Raw genomic sequence first — 27,767 nt, 5'->3', positions numbered from 1 at the left:
ACTTAGAACTCGGGTTCCCCTCGGGTGATCCCGCCCCCTCGACTCCCCAGCCAATCAGCAGCATTAGTCTGGTTGGACGCTCTCTTTGCTTTTCCCCACGGGTGACCACGGCTAGCTAGGCCGCCGGCGAGATGTGGCGGGGGAGAGTCGGGGCTTTGCTCCGGGTGTGGGGGTTTTGGCCGACAGGGGGTCCCAGAAGGAGACTGCTAAGCTGCGATGCTGCGTCGCAGGCGGAAAGCAATTCTCCCCACTGCTGGAACTGCGGCGGCCCATGGGGCCCCGGGCGGGAGGACAGGTTCTTCTGCCCACAGTGCAGAGCGCTGCAGGCACCTGACCCCACTCGAGACTACTTCAGCCTTATGGACTGGTACGAGCGACTGTTTCGGGAAACGGGCCCGGGCGAGAGAGACGTCGGGGTCTGGCCTGCGAGAGGGGAGGACGGATCTGGCTTGCGGAAGAGAAGGCGGGACCGATAGGGGGGCGGAGGTCTAGAGAGCAGGCGTGAGAGAAGTGTCTTGATTTCTCAGGAGGAAATTGAGAGGCGGGGACTGAGGGAAGCAGCGTTGAGGTGTGGAGAAGGGAGACGAACGAGACTGGAGGGGCGGGCGCTGAAGTTAGAGGAAATAGGGGGGCCGAGGCTAGAGGGGAGGGAAATTTGAGGGGCGGTACCTACGGGAAAGGGAAGGAGAAGTCGAGGGGCGGAGCTTGAGGAAGGGGTACTTGAGGGGCAGGGCCCGGGAGACTGGAAGAGTTGGTTTGATGTATTTAAGAAAGGACTGCAGAAGTGTAGTCCGAAATTGGGGAGTAAAGCATGAAAATCTTAATATTGTAGGCGAGACCTGAGGGAAAAGTGAGAATTCGAGGGAAAGGGTCCAATAAATAGTTTTTTCCCCTGAGGCTGACGATCTTGGAGAGATGGGGCAGTGTGGATAGAGCTGAACTGATAAGGAAATAGGACAGACTCTGGGAGTAGAGTGTGAACGGGGTTGAATTAAAATAAACCGGGAGACAGGGATGAAGGGACCTGGGCTGTGGAAAAGATAGGGTGGTATTAAAGAAAACGTTATTCAGTCACACTTGTTCAAACACCAGAAAGACTTTATTCAAGATCATCTTGGCCGGGCGCGGTGGCTCACGCCTGTAATCCCAGCACTTTGGGAGGCCGAGGCGGGCGGATCACAAGGTCAGAAGATCGAGACCACGGTGAAACCCTGTCTCTACTAAAAATACAAAAAATTAGCCGGCCGCGGTGGCGGGCGCCTGTAGTCCCAGCTACTCCGGAGGCTGAGGCAGGAGAATGGCGTGAACCCAGGAGGCGGAGCTTGCAGTGAGCCGAGATCGCGCCACTGCACTCCAGCCTGGGGAACAGAGCGAGACTCCCTCTCAAAAAAAAAAAAAAAGAAAAGAAAAGGCCGGGCGCGGTGGCTCAAGCCTGTAATCCCAGCACTTTGGGAGGCCGAGACGGGCGGATCACGAGGTCAGGAGATCGAGACCATCCTGGCTAACACGGTGAAACCCCATCTCTACTAAAAAATACAAAAAACTAGCCGGGCGAAGTGGCGGGCGCCTGTGGTCCCAGCTACTCGGGAGGCTGAGGCAGGAGATGGCGTAAACCCGGGAGGCGGAGCTTGCAGTGAGCTGAGATCTGGCCACTGCACTCCAGCCTGGGCGACAGAGCCAGACTCAGTCTCAAAAAAAAAAAAAAAAGAAAAGAAAATAAAGATCATCTTGTAGAGGGGGCACTGCAATAGAGTCTTGCAGTTAGGGAGAGAGATTGGTCTCAACTCCAAAAACAGCATGGGCAGAAGGAAATTTGTAGCCAAGGAGCAGAGTAAACGGGATTCTGGCTAAACCGACCTAACAGTATTCTTGCTGAAGACAGGCCAGGGTGCTCAGACATTACCTAGGGGATGGTGGAGGATGAACACTCTGATCAGAGATTTAGGATAATCAAATATCTAAGATTCTAGCTAAACTGACTTAGCAAGGTTATTTGCCAAAACTGGATTTTACAAGAAAGCATACAGCTGGGCCTAGGAGAAGGTTCAGAAATCTGACTAAAGTTTGGCCAGGCAAAAAATCTTTGTGTAATTTAGGAATGTCCTTTTCCCTTAACTGTGGGATCTGCCCCCACCAGTCATTGAACATGTATAAGGGGCTACAGTAACACTGATCTTTAAGTTCCTCAGGCATCCCTGTCTTGCTTCCACCTCGAGGTCCTTGCTCTTGGAATTCCACCTGGATGTCTCTTTCATCTGATCTTTGACTACTCATCATTCAGGTTTCAGTTCAGTGTCGTCTCATTGTCCACTACATCTGCTACCCACTCTGATTCTGTTCTGTGTCCCTTCGTAGGACCTACCACTTTTTGAAATTATCTGTGTATATGTTATTGCAACTTCCCCATAAGAGCAAGAACCAGGCTCATGGTAGACAAATCTTTAAATATCTGTTGCATAAATTTAATCTCCCAATTTCTTTCCAGCAACCGTTCCTTCAGAGTTGATACTGCAAAGCTCCAGCACAGGTACCAGCAACTGCAGCGTCTTGTCCACCCAGATTTCTTCAGCCAGAGGTCTCAGGTAGCTTATTGGCCAACCCCAATAATCCCCAAATATGTGTGCATACTGGGTGGCAGTGGCCTTGTGATTATGTGATTATCATGGACCCAGCTGGAAAATCAGCTGTGTCTGCCCCATGGCAGTCTGACCCTAGCCTGCCAGACCCAGAGCTGCCATTCACTCATAGCTTTTGTCTGACTTCCCCGATAACTTAAAACCTATCAGCTGAGTATAAAGACATCTCATCCCACACCAGCTCTACTTAACCACTTCCTTAGGTGCCTGCCCATCAGCATATTATAAAACTTTGTGGGCCTGCCTGGTGCAGTGGCTCATGCCTCTAATCCCAGCACTTTGGGAGGCCCAGGCAGGCGGATCACTTGAAGTCGGGAGTTCAAGACCAGCCTGGCCAACATGGTGAAACCCTGTCTCTACTAAAAATATAAAAATTAGCCTAGTGCAGTGGCACACGCTTATAGTCCCAGCTACTTGAGAGGCTAAGGCAGGAGGATCACTTGAACGTGGGAGACAGAGGTTGCAGTGAGCTGAGTTCATGCCACTGCCACTCCAGCCTGGATGACTCTGTCTAAAAAAAAAAAAAAAAAAACTTTGTAATTTGGATGGTAAAGTACTATCTTCATCTCCACTAACAGACTGAAAAGGACTTCTCAGAGAAGCATTCGACCCTGGTGAATGACGCCTATAAGACCCTCCTCGCCCCCCTGAGCAGAGGACTGTACCTTGTAAGGTGATTTCCCAACCCTTTTGTGCATGAAGTCCTGATGCCCATTATGACATAGGACAGCCACGTCCCCTTTATTCAGCAGAAGAGTGCTTGAGGTCGGGCATGGTGGCTCACACCTGTAATCCCAGCACTTTAGGAGGCTGAGGTGGACAGATCACTTCAGCCCAGGAGTTCAAGACCATCCTGGGCAACATGATGACACCCCATTTCTACAAAAAATACCAAAATTAGCTGGGCATGGTGGCATACACCTGTAGTCCCAGCTACTCTGGAGTTGAAGCAGGAGGATCACTTGAGCCTGAGAGGTCAAGGCTACAGTGAGCTGTGATTGTACTACTGCACCCTCTCAAAAAAAAAAAAGAGTCCAGGGACCCAATAGTATTTAGCCTTACAGCACAAGTATAATTTTCTCTGTGAATATTACTTGCCTCAACAGCATTTTTTAAATTGTTATTTTCTAGCTTTTTTCTATGAATTTCAAGGATTTGATGTTGGTAGCTTTTAGTTAAAAGTCATTTTCTGTTGTGTTTTTTTTATTTTCCCCTCTGAAAAGTATCTTAAGAGGCCAGGCATGGTGGCTCACGCCTGTAATCCCAGCACTTTGGGAGGCCGAGGCAGGTGGATCACGAGGTCAGGAGTTCAAGACCAGCCTGGTCAAGGTGGTGAAACCCTGCCTCTACAAAAAATACAAAATAATTAGCCAGACGTGGTGGCAGGTGCCTCTAATCCCAGCTACTTGAGAGGCTGAGGCAGAGAATTGCTTCCCCAGGAGGCAGAGGTTGCAGTGAGCTGGGATCATGCCACTGCACTCCAGCCTGGGTAACAGAGCGAGACTTCATCTCAAAAAAAAAAAAAAAAAAGTATCTTACAATCTAGAAAATTTTGTAATTGAATAGAATCTTTAGAAACATCTAGTTCAACCTCTGGGTAGAGGGATGACTACCCCAAGATCACACCAAGGTCACACAGTTTCAGGTAGCATTAAGTGGAAATCCCATTCCAGCATTTATGTTTCAGTCCAACCTTTTGATACCCCTTAGTCTTTCATTACTGGGACTGTTCCAGTTTTCTCTATTAGTGGTATTATTTCCTAATGGATGAGTAGGATTTAGATTACTCTGCCCATAGTTTCTTCAACTTATTTTTCTTGCTTTCTGCCCCAATAGCTAAAGCTCCATGGAATAGAGATTCCTGAAAGGACAGATTATGAAATGGACAGGCAATTTCTCATGGAAATAATGGAAATCAATGAAAAACTTGCAGAAGCTGAAAGTGAAGCTGCCATGAAAGAGATTGAATCCATTGTCAAAGGTGAAAGACAAAATAGCACCGAATGTATTTCATTGCTTGTCCAAGGATAAGTGAAAAATGAACGTAAAGAGTACATAATGGCCCAGGCACAGTGGCTCATGCCTATAATCCCAGCACTTTGGGAGGCCAAGGCGAGTGGATCACCTGAGGTCAGGCGTTCAAGACCAGCCTGGCCAACATGGTGAAACCCTGTCTCTACTAAAAATACAAAAATTAGCCAGGTGTGGTAGCAGGCACCTGTAGTCCCAGCTACTCGGGAGGCTGAGGCAGGAGAATGGCATGAACCCAGGAGGCAGAGCTTGCAGTGAGCGGAAATCACGCCACGGCACTCCAGCCTGGGCGACAGAGCGAGACTCCGTCTCAAAAAAAAAAAAAAAAAAAGGAAGGTTATTTACTTTAAGGAATTAGCTCACATAATTGTGGGAGCTGGCACATCTAAAATCTATAGGGTAGGACTGGGTGCAGTGGCTCATGCCTGTAATCCCAGCATTTTGGGAGACCGAGAAGGGAAGATCCCTTGAGTCTAGGAGTTCGAGACCAGCCTGGGCAATGTGGCGAAACTCCATCTGTGAAAAAAAAGACTAAAAAATCAGCCAAGCATCGACCGGGCGTGGTGGCTCACGCCTGTAATCCCAACACTTTGGGAGGCCGAGGCAGGTGGATCACCTGAGGTTGGGGGTTCGAGACCAGCCAGGCCAACATGGAGAAACCCCGTCTCTACTAAAAATAGAAAATTAGCCGAGCATGGTGGTGCATGCCTATAATCCCAGCTACTCGGGAGGCTGAGGCAGGAGAATCGCTTGAACTTGGGAGGCGGGGCTTGCAGTGAGCCGAGATTGTGCCACTGCACTCCAGCCTGGGCAACAGAGTGAGACTCTGTCTCAAAAAAAAAAAAAAAAAAAAATCAGCCAAGCGTGGAGGTGCACACTTGTGGTCCCAGCTATCTGGGAGGCTGAGGTGGGAGAATCACCTGAGCCCGGGTGTCAGAGCTTGCAGTGAGCTGAGATCACGCCACTGCACTCCAGCCTGAGTGACAGTGAGACCCTGTCACAAAAAAATAAATAAATAAAATCTATAAGGTAGATAAGCAGGCTGAAAGTCTAGGCAGGATTTCTATGTTACAGTCTTGCTACAGAATTCCTTCCCAGAAAACCTGTTTTTGCACTTAATGCCTCTACTTGATTGGATGAGGCCCACCCACATTATGTAGGGTAACATCCATTACTTAAAGTCAACTGATTATAAATGTTAATCACATCTACAAATACCTTCACAGGATCATCTAAACTAGTTGGTTTTTGTTTTTTTGAGACATGGTCTCACTCTGTCACCCAGGCTGGAGCGCAGTGGTACAGTCACAGCTCACTGTAGCCTTGACCCATGGGCTCAAGCAATCTTCTCACCTCAACCTCTTGGATAGCTGGGACTACAGGTGTGCATCACCACACCTGGCTAATTTTTTGTGTCTTTTATAGAGATGGGATTTTGCCATGTTGCCCAGGCTGGCTTTAAACTCCTGGGTTCAAAGCAATCCCCCTGCCTCAGTCTCCCAAAGTGCTGGGATTACAGGCGTGACTCAATGTGCCTGGCAAACAACTGGGCACCATAGCCTAGCCAACTTGACTCATCAAATTGACCATTCCACATATAAAAGATTCCAAGGTTCTCTGTTAGACTCTATTCATTACATACTTTCACAGATATTTGTAGTGTTCTACTACAAATATCAGGCACTGCGTATGACACTGAGGATACAGCATAGAACAAGAAAGACTGTGCCTTCTTGGAGTTTATATATGTCAATTGTGCCCAAAATGGATTCCCAAGTGTCTCCCCTCCCCACCTTTCCCCTAAAAAAAACCTGTTCCTCTTAGGCCGGGCGCGGTGGCTCACGCCTGTAATCCCTGCACTTGGGGAGGCCGAGGCAGGCGGATCACGAGGTCGGGAGATCAAGACCATCCTGGCTAACATAGTGAAACCCCGTCTCTACTAAAAATACAAAAAGTTAGCTGGGCATGTTGGCATGGGCCTGTAGTCTCAGCTACTCGGGAGGCTGAGGCAGGAGAATTGCTTGAACCCAGGAGGCGGAGGTTGCAGTGAGCCGAGATCGTGCCACTGTACCCCAGCCTGGATGACAAAGCAAGACTCCAAATAAAAAAATAATAAGAAGAATAATCTGTTCCTCTTCCAGTGTTCCCTAAGAGAATGACACCAGTTGAACAAGTGTAAATTTTGAGGAGGCCTTAACAACCTTATTTTTCCTTATGCGTGTAGTCAGTCTTTTATGTCTGAAAGAGCCGACTTAAATTTGCCTCAAATTCATCCACCCATCTCTATTTTCACTGCCACCAACCTTTTCCAAGCTACCATTCACTCTCACCTGGACAACTGCAGTAGCTTTTCACTGGTCTGTCTGTACCTTCAGGCCCCATCTAACAAATCCCTTCACTGTCACTGGAATCTTTTTGAAACTCAAGTCTTTTTTTTTTTTTTTTTTGAGACAGAGTCTTGCTCTGTCACCCAGGCTGGAGTGCAGTGGTATCATCTCGGCTCACTGCAACCTCTGCCTCCCAGGTTCAAGCTATGCTCCTGCCTCTGCCTCCCAAGTTGCTAGGACTACAGGTGCGTGCCACCATGCTTGGCTAATTCTATTTTTTGTTTTTAGTAGTGACGGGGTTTCACCATGTTGCCCAGGCTGATCTCAAACTCCTGACCTCAGGTGATCCATCCATCTTGGCCTCCCAAAGTGCTGGGATTACAGGTGTGAGCCACCAAGCCCAGCCAAAACCCAAATCTAATCACTACTTTTGGCCTTATTTAAATTGGCCAGGTGTGGCTTACACCTGTAATCCCAGTACTTTGGGAGGCTGAAGTGGGAGGATCTTTTGAGCCCAGGAGTTCAAGACTAGCCTGGTCAACATAGCAAGACCCCATCTCCATAAAAAAATTTAAAAATTAGCCAGATGTGGTAGTGCATGCCTGTAGTCCCAGCTACTCAAGAGGCTGAGGCAGGAGGATCACTTGAGCCCAGGAGGTGGAGATTGCAGTGAACCGTGTTTGCACCATTGCTTTCCAGCTTCAGCAGTGGAGCGAAACCACGTCTCAGAAAAAAAGAAAAAACTTTTTTTTTTTTTTTTATGTGTATTTTTTTTTTTTTAAATTATACTTTGAGTTCTAGGGTGCATGTGCATAACATGCAGGTTTGTTACATATGTATACTTGTGCCATGTTGGTGTGCTGCAGCCATCAACTCGTCAGCACCCATCAACTCGTCATTTACATCAGGTATAACTCCCAATGCAATCCCTCCCCCCTCCCCAAGAAAAAACTTTTAAGTGGCTTCTCACTGCTCTAAAGCTCTAGCATCCCTTACAGGGCCCTGCATGCCCTGTCCTTTGCTTCTCTTCGTTTTGCCCTCTCCACTCCAGCCACACTGACCACTTCCGGTTCCTCATCTGTACTAGGCACCCTCCTACCTTAGGGCCTCTTGCTTCTGCCTGAAGGCCTCCTCTCCTTCACCCCATTTAAGTTAACCCCTCCTTCTCCAGATCTGAAGGCAATCATCATTTCCTCAGAGAAGCCTTTTTTAAGCTATCTATTAGTAGTGGCTATCTCTTTTGTAAGACTAATCACAGTTATAACTTCACTGTTCTGTGTGATATTAATTGATCAATATCAGCCTCCCTCATTAGACTGGAAGTTCTGCAGAAGGAGAAATCATGTCTACTTTTTGCTTCCCTCACATCCTCAGCTCACAGAAAAGTACTTATAGTTTAAAAGGAACTTGGTAAGTATTTACTAAATGAGCAAACAATAATGAGAAAAGACGTTTAAAGCAGTAAAATAGAATTTGTGGTGAGGGGACTGTCAGCTGGAGATATGTTGACAGCATTAGGGCTCGGTGATAGGGAGAAGAGAAACTCAGGAGTTGCAGTCGATGGGCTCAGCTGCCCAATTTTAGATGACAAGGCAGCATGCTATTGACTTTGTGTGACCTTGAACAAATGACTTCATTCCTCTGACCTTCAGTTTCCTCATCTGTAAATAGAGATAATATTAGTACTGGTTGTTGTGGGGATCAAGATAAATGAGATAAAGCATGTAAAAGCATGTATTCTAGGCCAGGTATGGTGGTTCACGCCTATAATTCCAGCACTTTGGGAGGCTGAGATGGGCAGATCACCTGAGGTCAGGAGTTCAAGACCACTCTGACCAACATGGCGAAACCCCGTCTCTACTAAAAATACAAAATTAGCTGGGCATGGTGGCGCACGCCTATAATCCCACCAACTTCGGAGGCTAAAGCAGGAGAATTGCTTGAACCCGGGAGGCAAAGGTTGCAGTGAGCCGAGATCGCACCATTGCACTACAGACTGGGCAACAAGAGTGAAACTCCGTCTCAAAAAAAAAAAAAAAAAAAACTTATTCTAGCCCTATAGTAAACATTTGACTTTGAGCAGCTCACTGACCTTAATTTAGATTAATTCCTAAATTTTCTCCTGTAAGGTATCTGTTACGGCCCAGGTAAAATGAATGTTCAAGGCATAGAGCTAGTTAATTTTAGGGTCAGGGCTTAAGAACCTCCAGGTTCCTAGTCTGTTCTTTTGTGGACACCACACTGCTACCTGAGAGGTGAGTTTCAAACACCAGACTGGGAGTCAAGTGACTTGGATTCTGCTCCCAGATCTTCCACTCATCACCCATGGGACAATTCCCCCAATACCTGTCATTTCCTACCTTAGGGATATAATGTATTTGACAGTGTTTCGAAAGATGACACCATATAAATGACTGATACTATTTATATCTGAGAAATGAGATTACTGGAAAATTCCTCATTTTCTAACAAGGAATCAAGAGAAATATGAGATAGCTGCTGCTTTATTTTGTTTGGCATCTTCTCTCTTATGACACAACATGATGTAAATGTTTTCATTTTCCTGAGAGGCCATACAATTTGCAAATCGTTGCCGGAAACACTCAGTAATGCTTTACTGATAGGTGTTCCCAGCATGTTAATATTCTCCTTGCTGAAATGTCGAAGACCCAAACTATTTTGTGGAGATAATCAGTATATCCTTGTCTTTTTTTTTTTTTTTTTTTTTAACTGATTCTATAGCCATTTTATAAGCCTTGGTGATTGCTCCTCAGACCTTTCATGGGTAGAAAAACAGAGTGTTATTAGGGTCAGCCAGAGTTCTGCTAAACAGCAGCTGCCGTCATGGTACACACAGAGACAAAGGTTATGAAGCCTTACCCTAGAATATAAACTTCCTCCTTAGTTGTGTTCAAACCAGCATGATTACAAAGTATATGTATTGTCTTCATATTATAAGTCTATTTCAGTGGAAAAATTAAGAGAATGGTTTTCTTTTTCAGCTAAACAGAAAGAATTTACTGACAATGTGAGCAGTGCTTTTGAACAAGGTACTTTCTTTTCTTGACTTTCTTAAATATGGAAAGAAATTCCAAGCACTAAGACGTAGCCATTCATTCAATGACTAGCTATGATATACCTTCCTATGATAGCTATGTTGGGAGATATGAAATACTTAGAATCTACATTTCTGCCTTTAAAAAATGCCTTTAATACATTTCTGGGCCGGGCACAGTGGCTCACGCCTGTAATCCCATCACTTTGGGAGGCCAAGGTGGGCGGATCATGAGGTTGGGAGATAGAGACCATCCTCGCTAACGGATAAAACGCCATCTCTACTAAAAATACAAAAATTAGCCGGGCGTGGTGGCACACCGCCTGTAGTCCCAGCTGCTATGGAGGCTGAGGCAGGAGAGTCACTTGAACCAGGGAGGCGGAAGTTGCAGTGAGCCGAGATTGTGCCACTATGCCAGCCTGGGCAACAGGGCAAGACTCTGACTCAAAAAAAAAAAAAAAAAAGAAAAAAAAGGATCGACATTTCTGCCTTGCTAGAGAAACAAACTATATCAAAAAAGTGATCCGGGCATGGTGACTCATACCTGTAATCCCAGCAGTTTGGGAGGGTGAGGTGGGTGGATCACTTGAGGTCAGGGGTTTGAGACCAGCCTGGCCAACATGGTGAAACTCCCATCTCTATTAAAAATACAAAAATTAGCTGAGTGTGGTGGTATGTGCCTACAGTCCCAGCTACTCAAGAGGCTGAGGCAGGGGAATCGCTTGAACCGGGGAGGCTGAGGTTGCAGTGAGCTGAGACTGCACTGCTGCACTCCAGCCTGGGCAACAGAGCGAGACTCCTTCTCAAAACAAAAAAAGAAACCTGAAGGAGGAATGAAGCTATTCTCAGGCAAATAAAAATTGAGGGAATTTAGACTGGGCGTGCTGGTTCACACCTGTAATCCCAGCACTTTGGGAGGCCGAGGCAGGTGGATCAAGAGGTCAAGAGATCAAGACCATCCTAGCCAACATGGTGAAACCCCATCTCTTCTAAAAATAGAAAATTAGCCGGGTGTGGTAGTGTGCCTGTAATCCCAGCTACTTGGGAGGCTGAGGCAGAAGAATCACTTGAACTTGGGAGGTGGAGGTTGCAGTGAACCTAGATCGCACCACTGCACTCCAGCCTGGATAAAAGTACAAGATTCCATCTGAAAAAAAAAGAGGCCGGGCGCGGTGGCTCAAGCCTGTAATCCCAGCACTTTGGGAGGCCGAGACGGGCGGATCACGAGGTCAGGAGATCGAGACCATCCTGGCTAACACAGTGAAACCCCGTCTCTACTAAAAAATACAAAAAACTAGCCGGGCGAGGTGGCGGGCGCCTGTAGTCCCAGCTACTCGGGAGGCTGAGGCAGGAGAATAGCGTAAACCCGGGAGGCGGAGCTTGCAGTGAGCCAAGATCCGGCCACTGCGCTCCAGCCTGGGCGACAGAGCAAGACTCTGTCTCAAAAAAAAAAAAAAAAAAAAGAGGAAATTTGTTGACAGGAGACCTGCCTTGTAAAAAAATGTTAAAATAATTGATTGGCCGGGCATGGTGGCTCACGCCTGTAATCCCAACATGTTGGGAGGCTGAGGTGGGCGGATCACGAGGTCAGGAGTTCGAGACCACCCTGACAAACATAGTGGAACCCCATCTCTACTAAAAATACAAAATTAGCCAGCATGGTGGCGCTCACCTGTAATCCCAGCTACTCAGGAGGCTGAGGCAGGAGAATCGCTTGAACCCAGGAGTCGGAGGTTGCAGTGAGCTGAGATCACGCCAATGCACTCCAACCTGGGTGACAGAATGAGACTCTGTCTCAAAAAAAAGAATTTATTTAGAGTGGAGGAAATTTATATAGGTCAGAAACTTGGGTCTACATAAAGAAAGGAAAACCATTGGAGAAAGGAATAAGTAAATGTAAAATTAAAACTTTTTTTTCAATTGATCTAACAGTTAAATTTGTTCAAAATAATAAGTGCAACAATGGGCTGGGCGCAGTGGCTCACATCTGTAATCCCAGCACTTTAGGAGGCTGAGGCAGGCGGATCATTTGAGGTCGGGAGTTCGAGACCAGCCTGGCCGACATGGTGAAACCCCATCTCTACTGAAAATGCAAAAAAATTAGCCCAGCATGGTGGCAGGTGCCTATAATCCCAGCTACATAGCAGGCTGAGGCAGGAAAATCACTTGAACCCGGGAGGCAGAGGTTGCAGTGAGCTGAGATTGCGCCATTGCACTCCAGCCTGGGCAACAAGAGAAAAACTCCATCTCAAAAAAAAGGGATAGAAATTTTGACACAGGGTCAGGCGCAGTAGCTCAAGCCTGTAATCCCAGCACTTAGGAAGTCCAAAGCCAGCGGATCACAAGGTCAGTTCGAGACCAGCTTGGCCAATATGGTTGAAACCCCATCTCTACTAAAAATACAAAAAGTAGCCAGGTGTGGTGGCAGATGCCTGTAATCCCAGCTACTTGGGAGGCTGAGGCAGGAGAATCGAGCCAAGATCGCACCACTGCACTCCTGCCTGAGCAACAAGAGCGAAACTCTGTCTCAAGGGAAAAAAAAAAAAGGAAATTCTGACGCAGGTTCCAACATGGATGAACCTTGAGGGCAATGTACTATGTGAAATGTCAGTCACAAAAGGACAAATACTATATAATTCCACTTATATGAGGTACCTGTGATAGATTCATAGAGAGAAAGTGGAATGGTGGTTGTGGGGAATAGAGTCGGGAAGAGGAAAATAGACAGTTATTTCATAAGTAGACAGCTTCAGTTTTGCAAGATGAAGAGAGTTCTGTGGAAGTCTGGGCAGGGTGGCTTGCACCTGTAATCCCAGCACTTTGAGAGACTGAGGCAGATGGATCACCTGAGACCAGGAGTTCAAGACCAGCCTGACCAACATGGTGAAACCCCATCTCTACTGAAAATACAAAAATTAGCTGGGTGTGATGGTGCATACCTGTAATCCCAGCTACTTGGGATTTTGAGGCACAAGAATCACTTGAACCCGGGAGGTGGAGGCTGCAGTCAGCCAAGATGATGCCACTGCACTCCAGCCTCAACGACAACGGGAGACTCCATCTGAAACAAACAAAAAAAAAGTTCTGCGGATGGATGGTGATGATCCTTGCATAACAATGTGAATGTAGTTAATGTCATTGAACTGTACACTTAGAAATGGCTAACATGATGAATTTTATGTCATGTGTTACCACAACTTAATTTTTTTTTTTTTTTTTTTTTTTTTGAGACCGAGTTTTGCTCTTTCACCCAGGCTGGAGTGCAGTGGCACGATCGCACGATCTCAGCTTACTGCAACCTCAGCCTTTCGGTTTCAAGTGATTCTCCTGCCTCAGCCTCCCAAGTAGCTGCGATTACAGGTGCCTATCACCATGCCCAGCTAATTTTTGTATTTTTAGTAGAGATGGGGTTTCACCATGTTGGCCAGGCTGGTCTTGAACTCCTGACTTCATGATCCGCCCACCTCGGCCTCCCAAAGTGCTGGGATTACAGGCCTGAGTCACTGCACCTGGTCCTAAAATTTTTTTAATACAAAAAATATATTAAATAAATTGAGAAATGAAATATGACCAAGGCCTTCCAAGTCCCTGGTAGACCATTTGCCATTACATTTCCCACAGTAACCACCCTCCTGAATTTTGTGTTACTCATTCCCTTGCTTTTCTTGATAGTTTTAACCATATATGTACATAATAATGTATTATTTCGTCTCACATATTTTTATCTTTATATAAATAATATCATATATATCCTGTGACTTTTTTGCTAAATATTTTATTTTTGGAGTCATCTGGAATGATGCGAGTGGTTATAACATATCTTCATTTTAGCACTCTTCACATTGTGTTGTACTTATCTAAGTCAGGGTTTCTCAACTTTGGCACTACAGATATTGTAAGCCAGTTAATTCTTCATTTGGGGGAGCTGTCCTGAGCACTGTAAGACGATTAGCAGCATCCCTGGCCTGTACCCACCAGATGTCAGTACTACCTCCTAACTGTGACAACCAAAAATATCTCCAGATCTTGCCCGATGTCCCCATGGGGACAAAATCATCCCCAGTTGAAAATCACTGGTCTGGCCAGGCATGGTGGCTCACACCTATAATCCCAGCACTTTGGGAATCCACGGCAGGCAGATCACTTGAGGTCAGGAATTTGAGACCAGCCACAGCCAACATGGTGAAACCCTGCCTCTACTAAAAATACAAAAATTAGCCAGGCATGGTGGCAGACACCCTGTAGTACCAGCTACTCAGGAGACTGAGGCATGAGTATTGGTTGAACCCGGGAGGCAGAGGTTGCAGTGAGCTGAGATCGCGCCACTGCACTCTGGCCTAGGTGACAGAGTGAGGCTCCATCTCACACACACACAAAAAAGAAAATCACTGGTCTAACGGTGTCTTTCTTGGGAACTGTAAGCCCCCTGAGCTTATCTCTGTGCCTTAGCACCTGAACTGTAAGCCCCCTGAAGGCAGCTCTGTGCCTCAGCACCTGGCATAGAGGAAGCATCCAGTGCTTTCATATCCTCAGTATACCACCACATGTGTTAGGGAAAAAGTTTTAAAACTTTTAAAACACAACCCCCCCTTTTTTTTTTAAAAGAGACAGGGTCTCACCCTGTCACCCAGGTTGAAGTACAGTGGCGCAGTCATAGCTCAGTGCAACCTCAAACTCCTAGGCTGAAAGGATCCTCCCACATCAGCCTCCCAAGTAGCCAGGACTACAGACATGTGCCACTATGCCCAGCTAATTTTTTTTTTTTTTTTTTTTTTTGGTAGAGACAGGGTCTTGCCTTGTTACCCAGGCTGGTCTTCAATTCCTGGGCTCAAGCCATCCTCCCGCCTCAGCCTCCCAAAGTGCTGGGATAGCAGGTATGAGCTCCTGCATCTAGCCCCCACCAGTCATTTATTACTTGGGTCTATCCTGAAGAGAATAAACTTCTCTAATTTATGTGAATCCTGTGCACATGCTCTTACATGCCCCCCCCCCGATTTGGTTTATCCCTTTGTTTCCTTAACGATCCAGATGTTCTCCCTCTTTGTTGCTAAGTCTTATTGAGGAATTGAGGGGCCCTCCGGACCCAGGGCTCCACCTATATATGGCTGCCCTAGTCATCAGAGTTGGTTTTATTCTTGCTTGAAATGAAGACTGACTTCAGTGTCTCTGTTTATTTCAGATGACTTTGAAGAAGCCAAGGAAATTTTGACAAAGATGAGATACTTTTCAAATATAGAAGAAAAGATCAAGTTAAAGAAGATTCCCCTTTAATTGTTGATAGTTTAAAGTTTAAAAAATAAAGTTCTTGCCAGGCGCAGTGGCTCACACCTGTAATCCCAGCACTTTGGGAGGCTGAGGTGGGTAGATCACGAGGTCAGGAGTTCAAGAGCAGCTTGGCCAACATAGTGAAACCCCATCTCTGCTAAAAATACAAAAATTAACCGGGCATGGTGGTGCGTGCCTGTAGTCCCAGCTACTCGGTAGGCCGAGGCAGGAGAATCACTTGAACCCTGGAGGTGGAGGTTGCAGTGGCACAGACTGCCACTGCGCTCCAGCTTGGGCAACAGAGTGAGACTTTGTCTCAAAAAATAAGAAAATAAACAAAGTTATTGTGTATTTCTTTTCTGGCTTCTGGTAGTTGGAAATAGATAAGCTTTAACCATTTATATCATCTTAATTAAGCCTGTGGCTCAAGCATTAATGGATGGCAAAGTTTGTCATGTGGGAAGAAACACAGCCTAGTCAGAGCTTTGGGTGGTCAGTTCTTCATCTGATACTTGACATTGCATGACCCCAATGTAGGCTAATGGATGAAGAGGTGGAGATGGGGCCAATTTGAGGCCCTACAAAGAGGAGTCCAAAAACTTTTTTCTGCAAAGGGCCTGGTAGTGAATATTTTCAAGCTTTGTAGTCTATATCAAGGGTCCCCAACCTGTTAGGAACTGGATCACACAGCAGGAGGTGAGTGGCAGGTGAGCGTGCAAGCGAGCATTACCGCCTGAGCTTTGTCTCCTGTCAGATCCGCTTTGACCTTAGATTCTCAAAGGAATACGAACTGCGCATGTGAGGGTTCTAAGTTGCATGCTCCTTGTGAGAATCTAATGCCTGATGATCTGAGGTGGAATAGTTTCATCCCCAAACCATCCTCCAGCACCATCCGCATCCATGGAAAAACGGTCTTCCATGAAACCACTCCCTGGTGCCAAAAAGGCTGGGGACCCCTGGACTATATGGTCTTTGTTGTAACTGCTGTTGTGCCATTGTGACACAATCAGCGTAGAGAGTATGAAAACAAATGGACAGGGCTGTGTGCCGGTCAGACTTTATTTACAAAGCAGGTGATGAGCCAGACTTGGCCATGGCTCTGCCAACCTCTGCCCAAGAGCCACAACTTTCTAATGGCATGACCCTCCTCCCTAAGATAGGTAGTCCCCTTTGGTACTGTGGCGTTGGGGCATTCTGTTTGCTAACAAGCAAGGCTGCCTAAGAGTCTCTTTGGTCTAAATTTCAAACTAGATAATATAAAGAATTAATCTGGTATTAGGCCGGACATGGTGGCTCATGCCTGTAATCCCTGCACTTTGGGAGGCCAAGGCGGATAGATTACCTGAGGTCAGGAGTTCAAGACCAGCCTGGCCAACATGATGAAAACCCATCTCCACTAAAAATACAAAAAATTAGCCAGGCGTGGTGGTGCGTGCCTGTGATCCCGGCTACTCGGGAGGCTGAGGCAGGAGAATCACTTGAACCCGGGAGGCGGAGGTTGCAGTGAGCTGAGCTTGCACCACTGCACTCCAGCCTGGGCAACAAGAGCAAAAAACTCCATCTTAAAAAAAAAAAAAAAAAATTGATCTGGTATTAAGCACTAACCACATTTTCTGCTCCATCTTAGTGGAATGGAGAGTAGTTGTAATTACTCTCTGGACAGCTGACGCACTTGTCACTATTTCCATGCTCTTCTAATGCAACCCAATGCAGCTCTACTTCCCCTTCTGTATCTTTGAATTTCAGTTTAAGTTCTTCATCCCTTTCCAGGAAAACAAACAAAAAGTCTCTGGATCAAGGAAGATTAAAATAGCAAACAAAATTCTGAATTAAAAAATTCCAAGGCCAGGCACAGTGGCTTCTGCCTGTAATCCCAGCACTTTGGGAGACCGAGGCAGGGGGATCACCTGGGGTCAGGAGTTCAAGACCAGCCTGACCAACATGGAGACACCCCGTCTCTACTAAAAATACAAAAAATTAGCCAGGTGTGGTGGTGCGTGCCTGTATCCCAGCTACTCAGGAGGCTGAGGCAAGAGAATCGATTGAACCCAGGAGGCGGAGGTTGCAGTGAGCCGAGATTGTGCCACTGCACTCCAGCCTAGGTGACAGAGTGAGACTCTGTCTCAAAAAAAAATTCCAAGAAACAACATTTTAAAACTCTGGAGATAATTGCCTGTCTGTAATTGGAAAAAAGTCAGGGGGTTTGATCCAAAGTTTAAATACTACTCCAAGAACTTAAAACTGTAGCTCCTTTGCAGTTTCTTTTTTCTTTTTTTTGAGACAGACTCTTGGCTCTTGTTACCCAGGTTGGTGTGCAATGGCGTGATCTCAGCTCACTGCAACCTCCACCTCCCGGGTTCAAGCGTTTCTCCTGCCTCAGCCTCCCAAGTATCTGGGATTACAGGCAACTGCCACCATGCCTGGCCATTTTTTTGTATTTTAGTAGAGATGGGGGTTTCACCATGTTGGCCAGGCTGGTCTTGAACTCCTGACCTCAGGTGTTCCACCCGCCTCAGCCTCCCAAAGTGCTGGGATTACAGGCATGAGCCACCATCCCAGTCTCTTATCCTTGTCGAAAAATGTGTATCTTGTGAATCCCGAACCAGTTATACTCAGTTAACATTTTAGAATTCTTTGATCTTTAGAAGGCAAATTAACCACAGCAGCTGTCGGGCTTAATGATACTTGGGAACATCAGTACAATCTCCACCCCCTCACAGTATACAAGGAGAATGAATTACTTGTCTGAAAACACACCAGGAGTCCTTTAAGTAAATAATTACAATGCATGCATATGTCCTCATTAAATTGGGTGCTTCTGCAAAAAAAAGGAGGAAATGAAAGGAGGGTTTGAAATACTTGTGCAGACAATCTTCATTCCTTCTTCAGAACAATGATCAAGACCAAAACAATCTGACCACAAAAATAAATCAGATCAACATTGCCACATCTTTGGAGGAACTTCAAAGAAACTTTCCTTTACCTGTTACCATCAGCTGGAAAAGCTGCAGGGCCTCCCAGCAAACCATGTCTAATTTGGGGAATAAATAAAAAAGACATTATTTCTGAGTCATGGCTTCTGAGGTGAGTGGGCTTACCTTTTTCTCCCACGTCTTCCAAATTCTTCCCCTTCTCATCTGAAGTTTAACTGGACTTCTAAATCCAGGAACCCTTTCAAGTGTTCCCTAACAAAGCCCTGTGGGAGGTATGCTAATAGACGGCTGAAAAGTTGGCAGCCCAATTTGGATTAAAGTTTCAGACCAACAATTGAAGCAAATGAAGCACCTCCTGCCCCCGCCCCCAACACACACAGGCACACACACACACACACAGTTCCCAATATAGTGTCAGAACAAATCAGAGGTTTCAACTAATTTGTTACTATGTCTTCCCAGAGTTTGGTGTCAGACAGTGTTCATGTTGTGAACTGAATAATTTTGTCCCCCAAAATTCATATGTTGCAGTTCTGGCGCCTCTAAGGAAGTAATTAAGATTCTACAAGCAGGCCGGGCGCGGTGGCTCACGCCTGTAATCCCAGCACTTTGGGAGGCCGAGACGGGTGGATCACGAGGTCAGGAGATCGAGACCATCCTGGCTAACACGGTGAAACCCCGTCTCTACTAAAAAATACAAAAAAAACTAGCCGGGCGAGGTGGCGGGCGCCTATAGTCCCAGCTACTCGGGAGGCTGAGGCAGGAGAATGGCGTGAACCCGGGAGGCGGAGCTTGCAGTGAGCTGAGATCCGGCCACCGCACTCCAGCCTGGGTGACAGAGCGAGACTCCGTCTCAAAAAAAAAAAAAAAAAAAAGATTCTACAAGCCAGGAAGAGAAACTGAAACTGACCATGCTGGTACCTTGAGCTTGGACTGCAGCCTCCAAAACTGTGAGAAAATAAATTGCTGTTATTTAAGCTACCTAATATCTGGGTTTGAGTCCCAGTTCCCCTACTTATATTTCATCTGTATTTTTTTTTTTTTTTCGAGATGGAGTCTCGCTCTGTCGCCCAGGCTGGAGTGCAGTAGTGCCATCTTGGTTCACTGCAACCTTCACCTCCCAGGTTCAAGCTATTCTCCTGCCTAAGCCTATCAAGTAGCTGGGATTACAGATGCCCGCCACCACACCCGGCTAATTTTTTTTTTTCTTGTATTTTTAGTAGAGACGGGATTTCACCATGTTGGCTAGGCTGGTCTCGATCTCCTGACCTCGTGATCCACCCACCTCAGCCTCCCAAAGTACTGGGATTACAGGCATGAGCCACCGCGCCTGGCCATCGTCATCTGTATTTTGTTTGTTTGTTTGCTTTTGAGAAAGGGTCTCTGTTATCCAGGCTGGAGTGCAGTGGTACAATCTTAGCTCACTGCATCCTTGACCTCCCAGGCTCAATCAATCCTCCCACCTCAACCTCCCAAGTAGCTGGAACCACAGATGCGCACCACCATGCCTGGCTAATTTTTTAATTTTTTGTAGAGATGGGGTCTCTCTACATTGCCCAGGCTGGTCTCGAACTCCTGGGCTCAAGCTATCTACCCACCTTGGCCTCCCATAATGCTGGGAATACAGGGGTGAGCCACCATGCCCAGCGTCCTCATCTTATTTATGTATTTATTTATTTAAGACAAGGTCTGGCTCTGTTGCCCAATCTGGAGTGTAGTGGCATGATCTCGGCTCACTGCAACCTCCACTTCCCGGGCTCAAGCCATTCTTCTGCCTCAGCCTCCCAGGTAGCTGGAACTACAGGCATGCACCACCATGCTCGGCTAATTTTTGTATGTTTTGTAGAGACAGGGTTTTGCCATGTTGCCCAGGCTGGTCTCTAGTGATCTGCCTACCTCAGTGGCCTCTCACAATGTTGGGATTACAGGCATGAGCCACTGTGCCTGGACATGGCCTCCTTATCTTTAAAAGGATAATAATAGTTCCTATCTCACAGTGTCATTGTGAAGATTAAGTGAAATAAATTATCCATGCAAATTGCTTAGCATGGAGCATGGCACATGGAACTCAGAGATAATTCTTCTTTTACTTTCAATTATAATTACTACTTTTATTATTTTTACTTGGGAAACAAAATCATGCCTTTCATTGCGCCGTAAATACATTCTTCCAACAAAATTCCAAGCACCTACTTTGTGTAAGAAACCACTTAGCCCTGAGAGAGATAGAACAGTCAGATGCTTCCTGTATATTTGGGGAAATCACTTTTCACCAAAAACAAAACAATAATAAAAGTTCTGGGCTGGGCCAGGTACAGAACTCACGCCTGTAATCCCAGAACTTTGGGAGGCAGAAGTGGGTGGATCACTTGAGGTCAGGAGTTCCAGACCAGCTTGGCCAACATGGTGAAACCCGGTCTCTGCTAAAAATACAACAATTAGCCAGGCGTGGTGGTGTGCGCCTGTAATCCCAGCTACTCGGGAGGCTGAGGCAGAAGAATCACTTGAACTTGGGAGGTGGAGGTTGCAGTGGGCTGAGATCATGCCACTCAACTCCAACCTGGGCAACAGAGTAAGACTCCATTTAAAAAAAAAAAAGATTCTGGACTGGGTATGATAGCTCACACCTGTAATCCCGGTACTTTGGGAGACCAAGTGGGAGGATCACTTGAGCCCAGGAGTTCAAGACCAGTCTGGGCAACATAGTGAGACCCCATCTCTACAAAAAATTTTAAAACTTAACCAGGTGTGTTGGCAGCCTGTGGTCCCAGCTACTGAAGTGGGAAGATTGCTTGAGCCCAGGAGTTTGAGGCTGCAGTGTGCTATGTACATGCCACTGTACTCCAGCCTGGGCAAAAGAGCAAGACCCTGCCTGAAAAAAAAACAAAGTTCCCATTTGCTGCATAGTTACCATATGCCAGGGAATATGTGTAGTATTTCGCCTGATTCCATCAAAATAAGCCGAATTTGACTTACTTTACTGATGAAGAAACACAATTCAAGAAGGTAAGAGTTAGCCAGGTGAGGTGGCTCATGCCTGTAATACCAGCACTTTGGGAAGCCGTGGCAGGTGGATCACTTGAGGCCAGGAGTTAGAGACAAGCCTGGGCAACATAGCAAGACCCCATGTCAAGTTTTGTTTCTTTTTTCTTTTCTTTTTTTTTTTTTTTTTTGAGATAGTCTCACTCTGTTGCCCAGGCTGGAGTGCAATGGCATGATCTAAGTGCACTGCAGCCCCCGCCTCCCAGGTTCAAGCGATTCTCCTGCCTCAGTCTCCCAAGTAGCTGGGATTATAGGCACTCACCACCACGCCCAGCTAATTTTTGTATTTTTAGTAGAGATGGGGTTTCTCCATGTTGCACAGGCTGGTCTCGAACACCTGGTCTCAAGCCATCCGCCTGCCTCAGCCTCCCAAAGTGCTGGAATTACAGGTGTTAGCCACCATGCCCAGCCACGTCTCAATATTTTTTTTAATGTAACAAAAATAGAAAAACAAAAGTAAGAGTATTTAAACCCATCTATCTGCAAAGCCTGTGCTCTTAAAGGGCTGAACTCACCAAGATTAAGTACCAGTCAATGGGGTTAAGCAATTCATAATGAGAGGTGCCATTTACCAGGGTCCATGCCATGCCACGGAGAGGTAAGATTTGTTAGGAGTCCCTATTTCCAAAGCCTGTGCAAACAGCTTCACTGGTTCTAGGGAGGGATCATTTCCAGGTGTGGTAACTGAAGAAGGGAAGAGGAGGAATAAAATCCAGACAAGCAGAAAGAAACTACGTCAGGTGTCCTGCAAACCACCGGAGTTCTGATGATTTGCCAGGAGATCTCACAGGATTCAGTATATGGTCCTACTCATGGCTATAACTTATTATAACAAAAGTATACAAAATGAAATCAACACAAGGAAAAGGCTCCTGGCACAAAGTCTGATAGAAATCGGATGCAAGCTTCCAAGGGTCTTCTTCCAGTGGAGTCACATCAGAAGCACATAATTCCCCCAGCAACAAGTTGTGACAACACATGTGAAACTGTTGTCTGTAAGGAAGCATAGATAGACGCAATACCAAGGGGTTGGCCGGGCACGGTGGCTCACACCTGTAATCCCAGCCTTTAGGAGGCTGAGGAGTGCAGATCACTTGAGGTGATAACTTCTGACAACCCCCACCCCTCATGGATCATTGCCATGAACAGTTTGGTATCATTTGTTTCTTTCAGAGGGGATAAAGCCTAGTACTCTGGTATTATTTACCTAACTCGCTTGCTAAGATTGTTTGTTTTTTTCAGATGGAGTCTTGCTCCATCACCCAGGTTGCAGTACAGTGGCACGAACTCAGCGCGCTGCAACCTCTGCCTCCTGGGTTCAAGTGATTCTCCTGCCTCAGCCTCCTAAGTAGCTGGGACTACAGGCATGCGCCACCATGCCCAACTTATTTTTGTATTTTTTGATACAGACAGGGTTTCACTATGTTGGCCAGGCTGGTCTTATACTCCTGACCTAAGGTGATCTGCCTGCCTCAGCTTCCCAAAGTGCTGGGATTACAGACATGAGCCAACGTGCCTGGCCGCTAAATTTGTTTCTTAAGTTCCATCAATTAATAACTATTATGTAGGCAAATTACTCATTCCCCTCCCGCTAGCCCCAGCTTTTTTTTTTTTTTTTTTTGAGACAAGGTCTTCCTCTGTTGCTCAAGCTGGAGTGCAGTGTTGCAGTCACAGCTCACTGCAGCCTCAACTGCCCAGGATAGTCATAATGGAGTTTCCTTCTGGATGGTATTAAGTGACTTTTATTTGCTTTTCTGTACTTTTATCAGCCCCACCACTAACTAAGAAGCTGTGTTCATTTTATAACCAGAAAACATTGTTTAAAACAAAGGTAGGGGGGAACAGTTGAGATTAACCACCAAGGAAAAAGTAGTCATGAAAGGATTGTCTAAGTGTCTGTATGTCTCTGACCCACCAACCCTATGAGAGGTGCACTGGAAGTAACATCAAAGAGGCAGGGTTGGACAGTCACTAAGAAAAAGATGGGTCCAGGTGCAGTGGCTCATACCTGTAATCCCAGCACTTTGGAAGGCCAAGGCAGGTGGATCACTTGAGGTCAGGAGTTTAAGACCAGCCTGGCCAATATGACAAAACCCTATCTCTACTAAAAATACAAAAATTTGGCCAGGTGCAGTGGCTTATGCCTGTAATCCCAGCACTTAAAGAGGCCGAGGCAAGTGGATCACTTGAGGTCAGAAGTTCGAGACCAACCTGAGCAACATGGTGAAACCCCATCTCTCCTAAAAAGACAAAAAATTAGCCAGCTGTGGTGGCACATGCCTGTAATCCCAGCTACTCGGGAGGCTGAGGCAGGAGAATCACTTGAACCCGGGAAGCGGAGGTTGCAGTGAGCTGAGATTGGGCCATTGCACTCCAGCCTGGGCTACAAGAGTGAAACTTCGTCTCAAAAAAAAAAAAAAAAAATTGGCCAGGCATGGTGGTGTACACCTGCAGTCCCAGCTACTCAGGAGGCTGACGCAGGAGAATTGCTTCAACCCGGGAGGTGGAGGTTGCAGTGAGCACCACTGCACTCCAGCCTGGGTGACAGAGTGAGACTCTGTCTCAAAAAAAGAAAAAATAAAAATAAGAGGAGGGGCTCTTAGGGGCCACTGTCAAATTCTGTAGCTGCTCTCCCCAGGGTAATGGAGGAGACAACTAACTATAATCCTCTGACTTATGCTTCTGGGGTCTTAAGCTCCAAGGTCTCAGACACACTGTAGTGAGGCTTTCAGATTGATTCCCCAAAGCCCTTTCTTTCACAGAATTCAGTGAGATGAGCAGACCCTACAAGTTTAGGGCAGGATCTAGGGTCTCAGATCTGAGGCTGGGCACTGGCTAGTTCACATATAGCTGAGGGAATTGGGGACCATAACTTGCCTCAATTTCCTTATCTGTAAAATGGGAGTAGGAAAATCATCCAATTCACAGAGCTGTGAGGAATACTTGACTTAATCTGAGTAAAGAGCACCTGAAAATAGAAAGCACCTAATAAATTATTAATTTTAGTACATTGCCTGACAAGGGGTATAACTTAGTATAGAATTGTGAATTATGACCGGGTATGGTGGCTGATGCCTGTAATCCCAGCACTTTGGGAGGCCAAGGCGGTCGGATCACCTGAAATCGGGAGTTCAAGACCAGCCTGGCCAACATGGTGAAACTCTGTCTCTACTAAAAATATAAAAATTAACCAGGCATGGGGGCAGGCACCTGTAGTCCCAGCTACTGGGGAGGCTGAGGCAGGAGAATCGCTTGAACCCCAGAGATAGAGGTTGCAATGAGTGGAGATCGCGCCACTGCACTCCAGCCTAGGTGACAGAGTGAGACTCCATATCAAAAATATATCTATATGTATATATAGATATATATCTAGTAGATTAAAGAATGAAAAGAATGGCTGTGTGTGCCTCCCCTCCCAGGAGCTCAGGGCTGGGGCCTGCCAAAGGTGTCTCTACACCACATCCCATGCTCCCTCTCTTCTGTCTCTCTCTGGTTCTCTGGCTCTCACTCTCATTCTCTCTCCCTCCTCTCTCCATCTCTCCTTCCTTCCCTCTCTCCTTCTCTTTCTGCCATATACTTTGAAAAAAGAAAGAATGAATTTAGATGTTCAAGAAATAGAAAAGCAAGTTTCAGAATAATACGGAGTATAACTATCTTATTTTTATTTATTTATTATTATTTTTATTTTTATTTTTATTTTTATTATTATTTTTTTTTTTTTGAGACGGAGTCTCGCTCTGTAGCCCAGGCTGGAGTGCAGTGGCCGGATCTCAGCTCACTGCAAGCTCCGCCTCCCGGGTTTATGCCATTCTCCTGCCTCAGCCTCCCGAGTAGCTGGGACTACAGGCGCCGGCCACCTCGCCCGGCTAGTTTTTTGTATTTTTTTTTTTTTTTTTTTTTTTTTGAGACGGAGTCTTGCTCTGTCGCCCAGGCTGGAGTGCAGTGGCCGGATCTCAGCTCACTGCAAGCTCCACCTCCCGGGTCCACGCCATTCTCCTGCCTCAGCCTCCGGAGCAGCTGGGACTACAGGCGCCCGCCACCTCGTCCGGCTAGTTTTTTGTGGTATTTTTTAGTAGAGACGGGGTTTCACCGTATTAGCCAGGCTGGTCTCGATCTCCTGACCTCGTGATCCGCCCATCTCGGCCTCCCAAAGTGCTGGGACCACAGGCTTGAGCCACCGCGCCCGGCCAGTTTTTTGTATTTTTTTAGTGGAGATGGGGTTTCACCGTGTTAGCCAGGATGGTCTCGATCTCCTGACCTCGTGATTCACCCATCTTGGCCTCCCAAAGTGCTGGGATTACAGGCTTGAGCCACCGCGTCCGGCCTATTTTTATTATTTTTTGAGACGGAATCTCTCTCTTCTTGCTCGGGCTGGAGTGCAATGGCACGATCTTGGCTCACTGCAACCCCTGCCTCCTGGGTTCAAGCGAGTCTCCTGCCTCAGCCTCCCAAGGAGCTGGGATTACAGGTACCCGCCACCACATCTGGCTAATTTTTTTGTTTTTTTAGACGGAGTCTTGCTCTATCGCCCAGGCTGGAGTGCAGTGGCGCGATCTCGGTTCACTGCAAGCCCTGCCTCCCAGGTTCACGTTGTTCTCCTGCCTCAGCCTTCTGAGTAGCTGGGACTACAGGTGCCCGTCACCATGCCCGGCTAATCTTTTGTATTTTTAGTAGAGATGGGGTTTCACTGTGTTAGCCAGGATGGTCTCGATCTCCTGACCTTGTGATCCACCTGCCTCGGCCTCCCAAAGTGCTGGGATTACAGGTGTGAGCCACCGCGCCTGGCCAAGTTTTGTATTTTTAGTAGACACAGGGTTTCACCATGTTGGCCAGGCTGGTCGTGAACTCCTGACCCCAGGTGATCCATCCACCTCGACTTCCCAAAGTGCTGGGATTACAGGCATGAGCCACCGTGCCCAGCCATGACTCTCTTTTCATAAATATATATTTATATTTATACCTAGGATCATCTGGAAGTTTTGCTTTTGTTTTTTTTTTGAGCCAGAGCTTTGCTGTCTCACCCAGGCTTAGGTACAGTGGCATGATCATGGCGCCCTGCAACCTTGAACTGCTGGGCTCAAGCAATCCCCCTGTCTCAGCCTCGGGAGTAGCTAGGACAACAGGCATGCACCATCATGCCTGGCTATTTTTTTAGGTTTTATTTTTTTCAGTGACTGGGTCTTGCTGTATCGCCTAGACTTGTCTTGAACTTCTGGCTTCAAGCCACCTCAGCCTCTCAAAGCGCTGGGATTTCAGATGTGAGCCACCACACCCAACCTGGAAAAATATTTTCCCTTTTTTTTTTTTCTAAACCTCAGAGTCAACAAAACTCTTTGGGAGCCAAGGCTGGAAAAAAGGATATTTTTTAAGGTGAGGAATGAGGTGGCCATTTGTAGAAATTGCCCAGGAGAGTATATTTTATATCCAGTTAAGCAGAATATTACTTTAAGAACACAAAATTGAATTGTAAATTGCATTAAGAAAACTGAAACCTAATCCATTATATTGGCAAAGGGGGTTCATTAGTTTTTTCTTGGATCATCACAGTGGCAGTAGAGTTGGAGAAGAATGGGGAGAATCTGGAAGCATTTTGCAAGTAAAGTCCATAGAACTTGCTAACTGACTAGATATGGGTGTTAACAAGAGAGAGGCATCAATGGTGATGCCTTGGTTTTTGGTCAGAAAGAGAAAAGTATCTTCTGACAGAGGAAACTGGCTTGATACTTAACAGGTGAAGCCAGCGGAGCTTCTGGGTCCGGTGAGGACTTGGAGAACTTTTGTGTCTAGCGAAAGGATTGTAAATGCACCAATCAGCACTCTGTAAAAATGCACCAATCAACACTCTGTAAAATGGACCAATCAGCAGGATGCAGGCAAGACCAAATAAGGGAATAAAAGCTGGCCACTCCAGCCAGCAGCGCCAATCCCTTTGGGTTCTCTTCCAGGCTGTGGAAGATTTGTTCCTTCGCTTTTCACAATAAATTTTGCTGCTGCCCACTCTGGGTCTACACTGCCTTTGTGAGCTGTAACACTCACCGCGAGGGTCTGCTGCTTCATTCCTGAAGTCAGCGAGATCACAAACCCACTGGGCGGGCAGAACAAACAACTCTGGACTCGCCACCTTTAAGAGCTGTAACACTCACTGTGAAAGTCTGCAGCTTCACTCCTGAAATCAGTGAGACCACGAAGCTACCTGAAGGAAGAAACTCCGGACACGTCTTAACACGTGAAGGAACGAACTACAGACACATCATCTTTAAGAGCTCCAACACTCACCGCGAAGATCCGCGGCTTCATTTTTGAAGTCGCCGAGACCAAGAACCCACGGGAAAGAATAAATTCCGGGCACAATACTGTTAGACCTCGGTGTCCTCTTGTTACACATAAAATTTTCACAGAATATCATCGAACAAGGCTACTCTGTGACCTCATGGATGAAGATAAAAACAAGTTCACTTAATCATATCCAAACACAGAC

At 46.4% G+C, this 27,767-nt stretch overlaps 1 protein-coding gene and 2 long non-coding RNA genes across 11 annotated transcripts; 1 reads left to right on the top strand and 2 right to left on the bottom strand.

Moving 5' to 3' along the window:
* The first annotated feature begins 78 nt into the window (after positions 1 to 78).
* Positions 79 to 15,437, top strand: HSCB (HscB mitochondrial iron-sulfur cluster cochaperone). Of its 9 annotated transcripts, none has more exons than XR_013398707.1 (7): positions 79 to 367; positions 2,486 to 2,582; positions 3,215 to 3,309; positions 4,473 to 4,617; positions 9,997 to 10,044; positions 14,831 to 14,923; positions 15,229 to 15,363. XR_013398707.1 is itself a non-coding variant. In XM_077948703.1 (7 exons), exons 1-7 carry the CDS (start codon positions 132 to 134, stop codon positions 15,318 to 15,320), a joined length of 801 nt encoding a protein of 266 aa, XP_077804829.1. In that variant the 5' UTR covers positions 79 to 131; the 3' UTR covers positions 15,321 to 15,363.
* Positions 9,697 to 11,715, bottom strand: LOC144331860 (uncharacterized). The gene is made up of 2 exons (XR_013399425.1): positions 10,945 to 11,715; positions 9,697 to 10,593 (listed from the first exon to the last, which is right to left on the bottom strand). It is a non-coding gene; the product is annotated as an uncharacterized LOC144331860 (long non-coding RNA).
* LOC144331859 (uncharacterized) lies at positions 12,260 to 18,418 on the bottom strand. Its single transcript, XR_013399424.1, has 2 exons — positions 18,298 to 18,418; positions 12,260 to 13,110 (listed from the first exon to the last, which is right to left on the bottom strand). It is a non-coding gene; the product is annotated as an uncharacterized LOC144331859 (long non-coding RNA).
* Between the last annotated feature and the right edge of the window lie 9,349 nt (positions 18,419 to 27,767).

Source organism: Macaca mulatta, chromosome 10 (assembly GCF_049350105.2).
Source record: "Macaca mulatta isolate MMU2019108-1 chromosome 10, T2T-MMU8v2.0, whole genome shotgun sequence".
Classification (NCBI taxonomy): domain Eukaryota; kingdom Metazoa; phylum Chordata; class Mammalia; order Primates; family Cercopithecidae; genus Macaca; species Macaca mulatta.
Note: the sequence above shows the minus strand (reverse complement) of the source record. Positions and strands in the feature narration are given on the sequence as shown.

Coding starts and splice junctions, on each gene's coding strand:
- HSCB (XM_077948703.1), top strand. CDS start 132: ATGTGGCGGGGGAGAGTCGGGGCTTTGCTCCGGGTGTGGGGGTTTTGG. Junction 3,305..4,472: donor TGAGCAGAGGACTGTACCTT/GTAAGGTGATTT, acceptor CTGCCCCAATAG/CTAAAGCTCCATGGAATAGA. Junction 10,045..14,830: donor GAGCAGTGCTTTTGAACAAG/GTACTTTCTTTT, acceptor TTTTTTTGGTAG/AGACAGGGTCTTGCCTTGTT.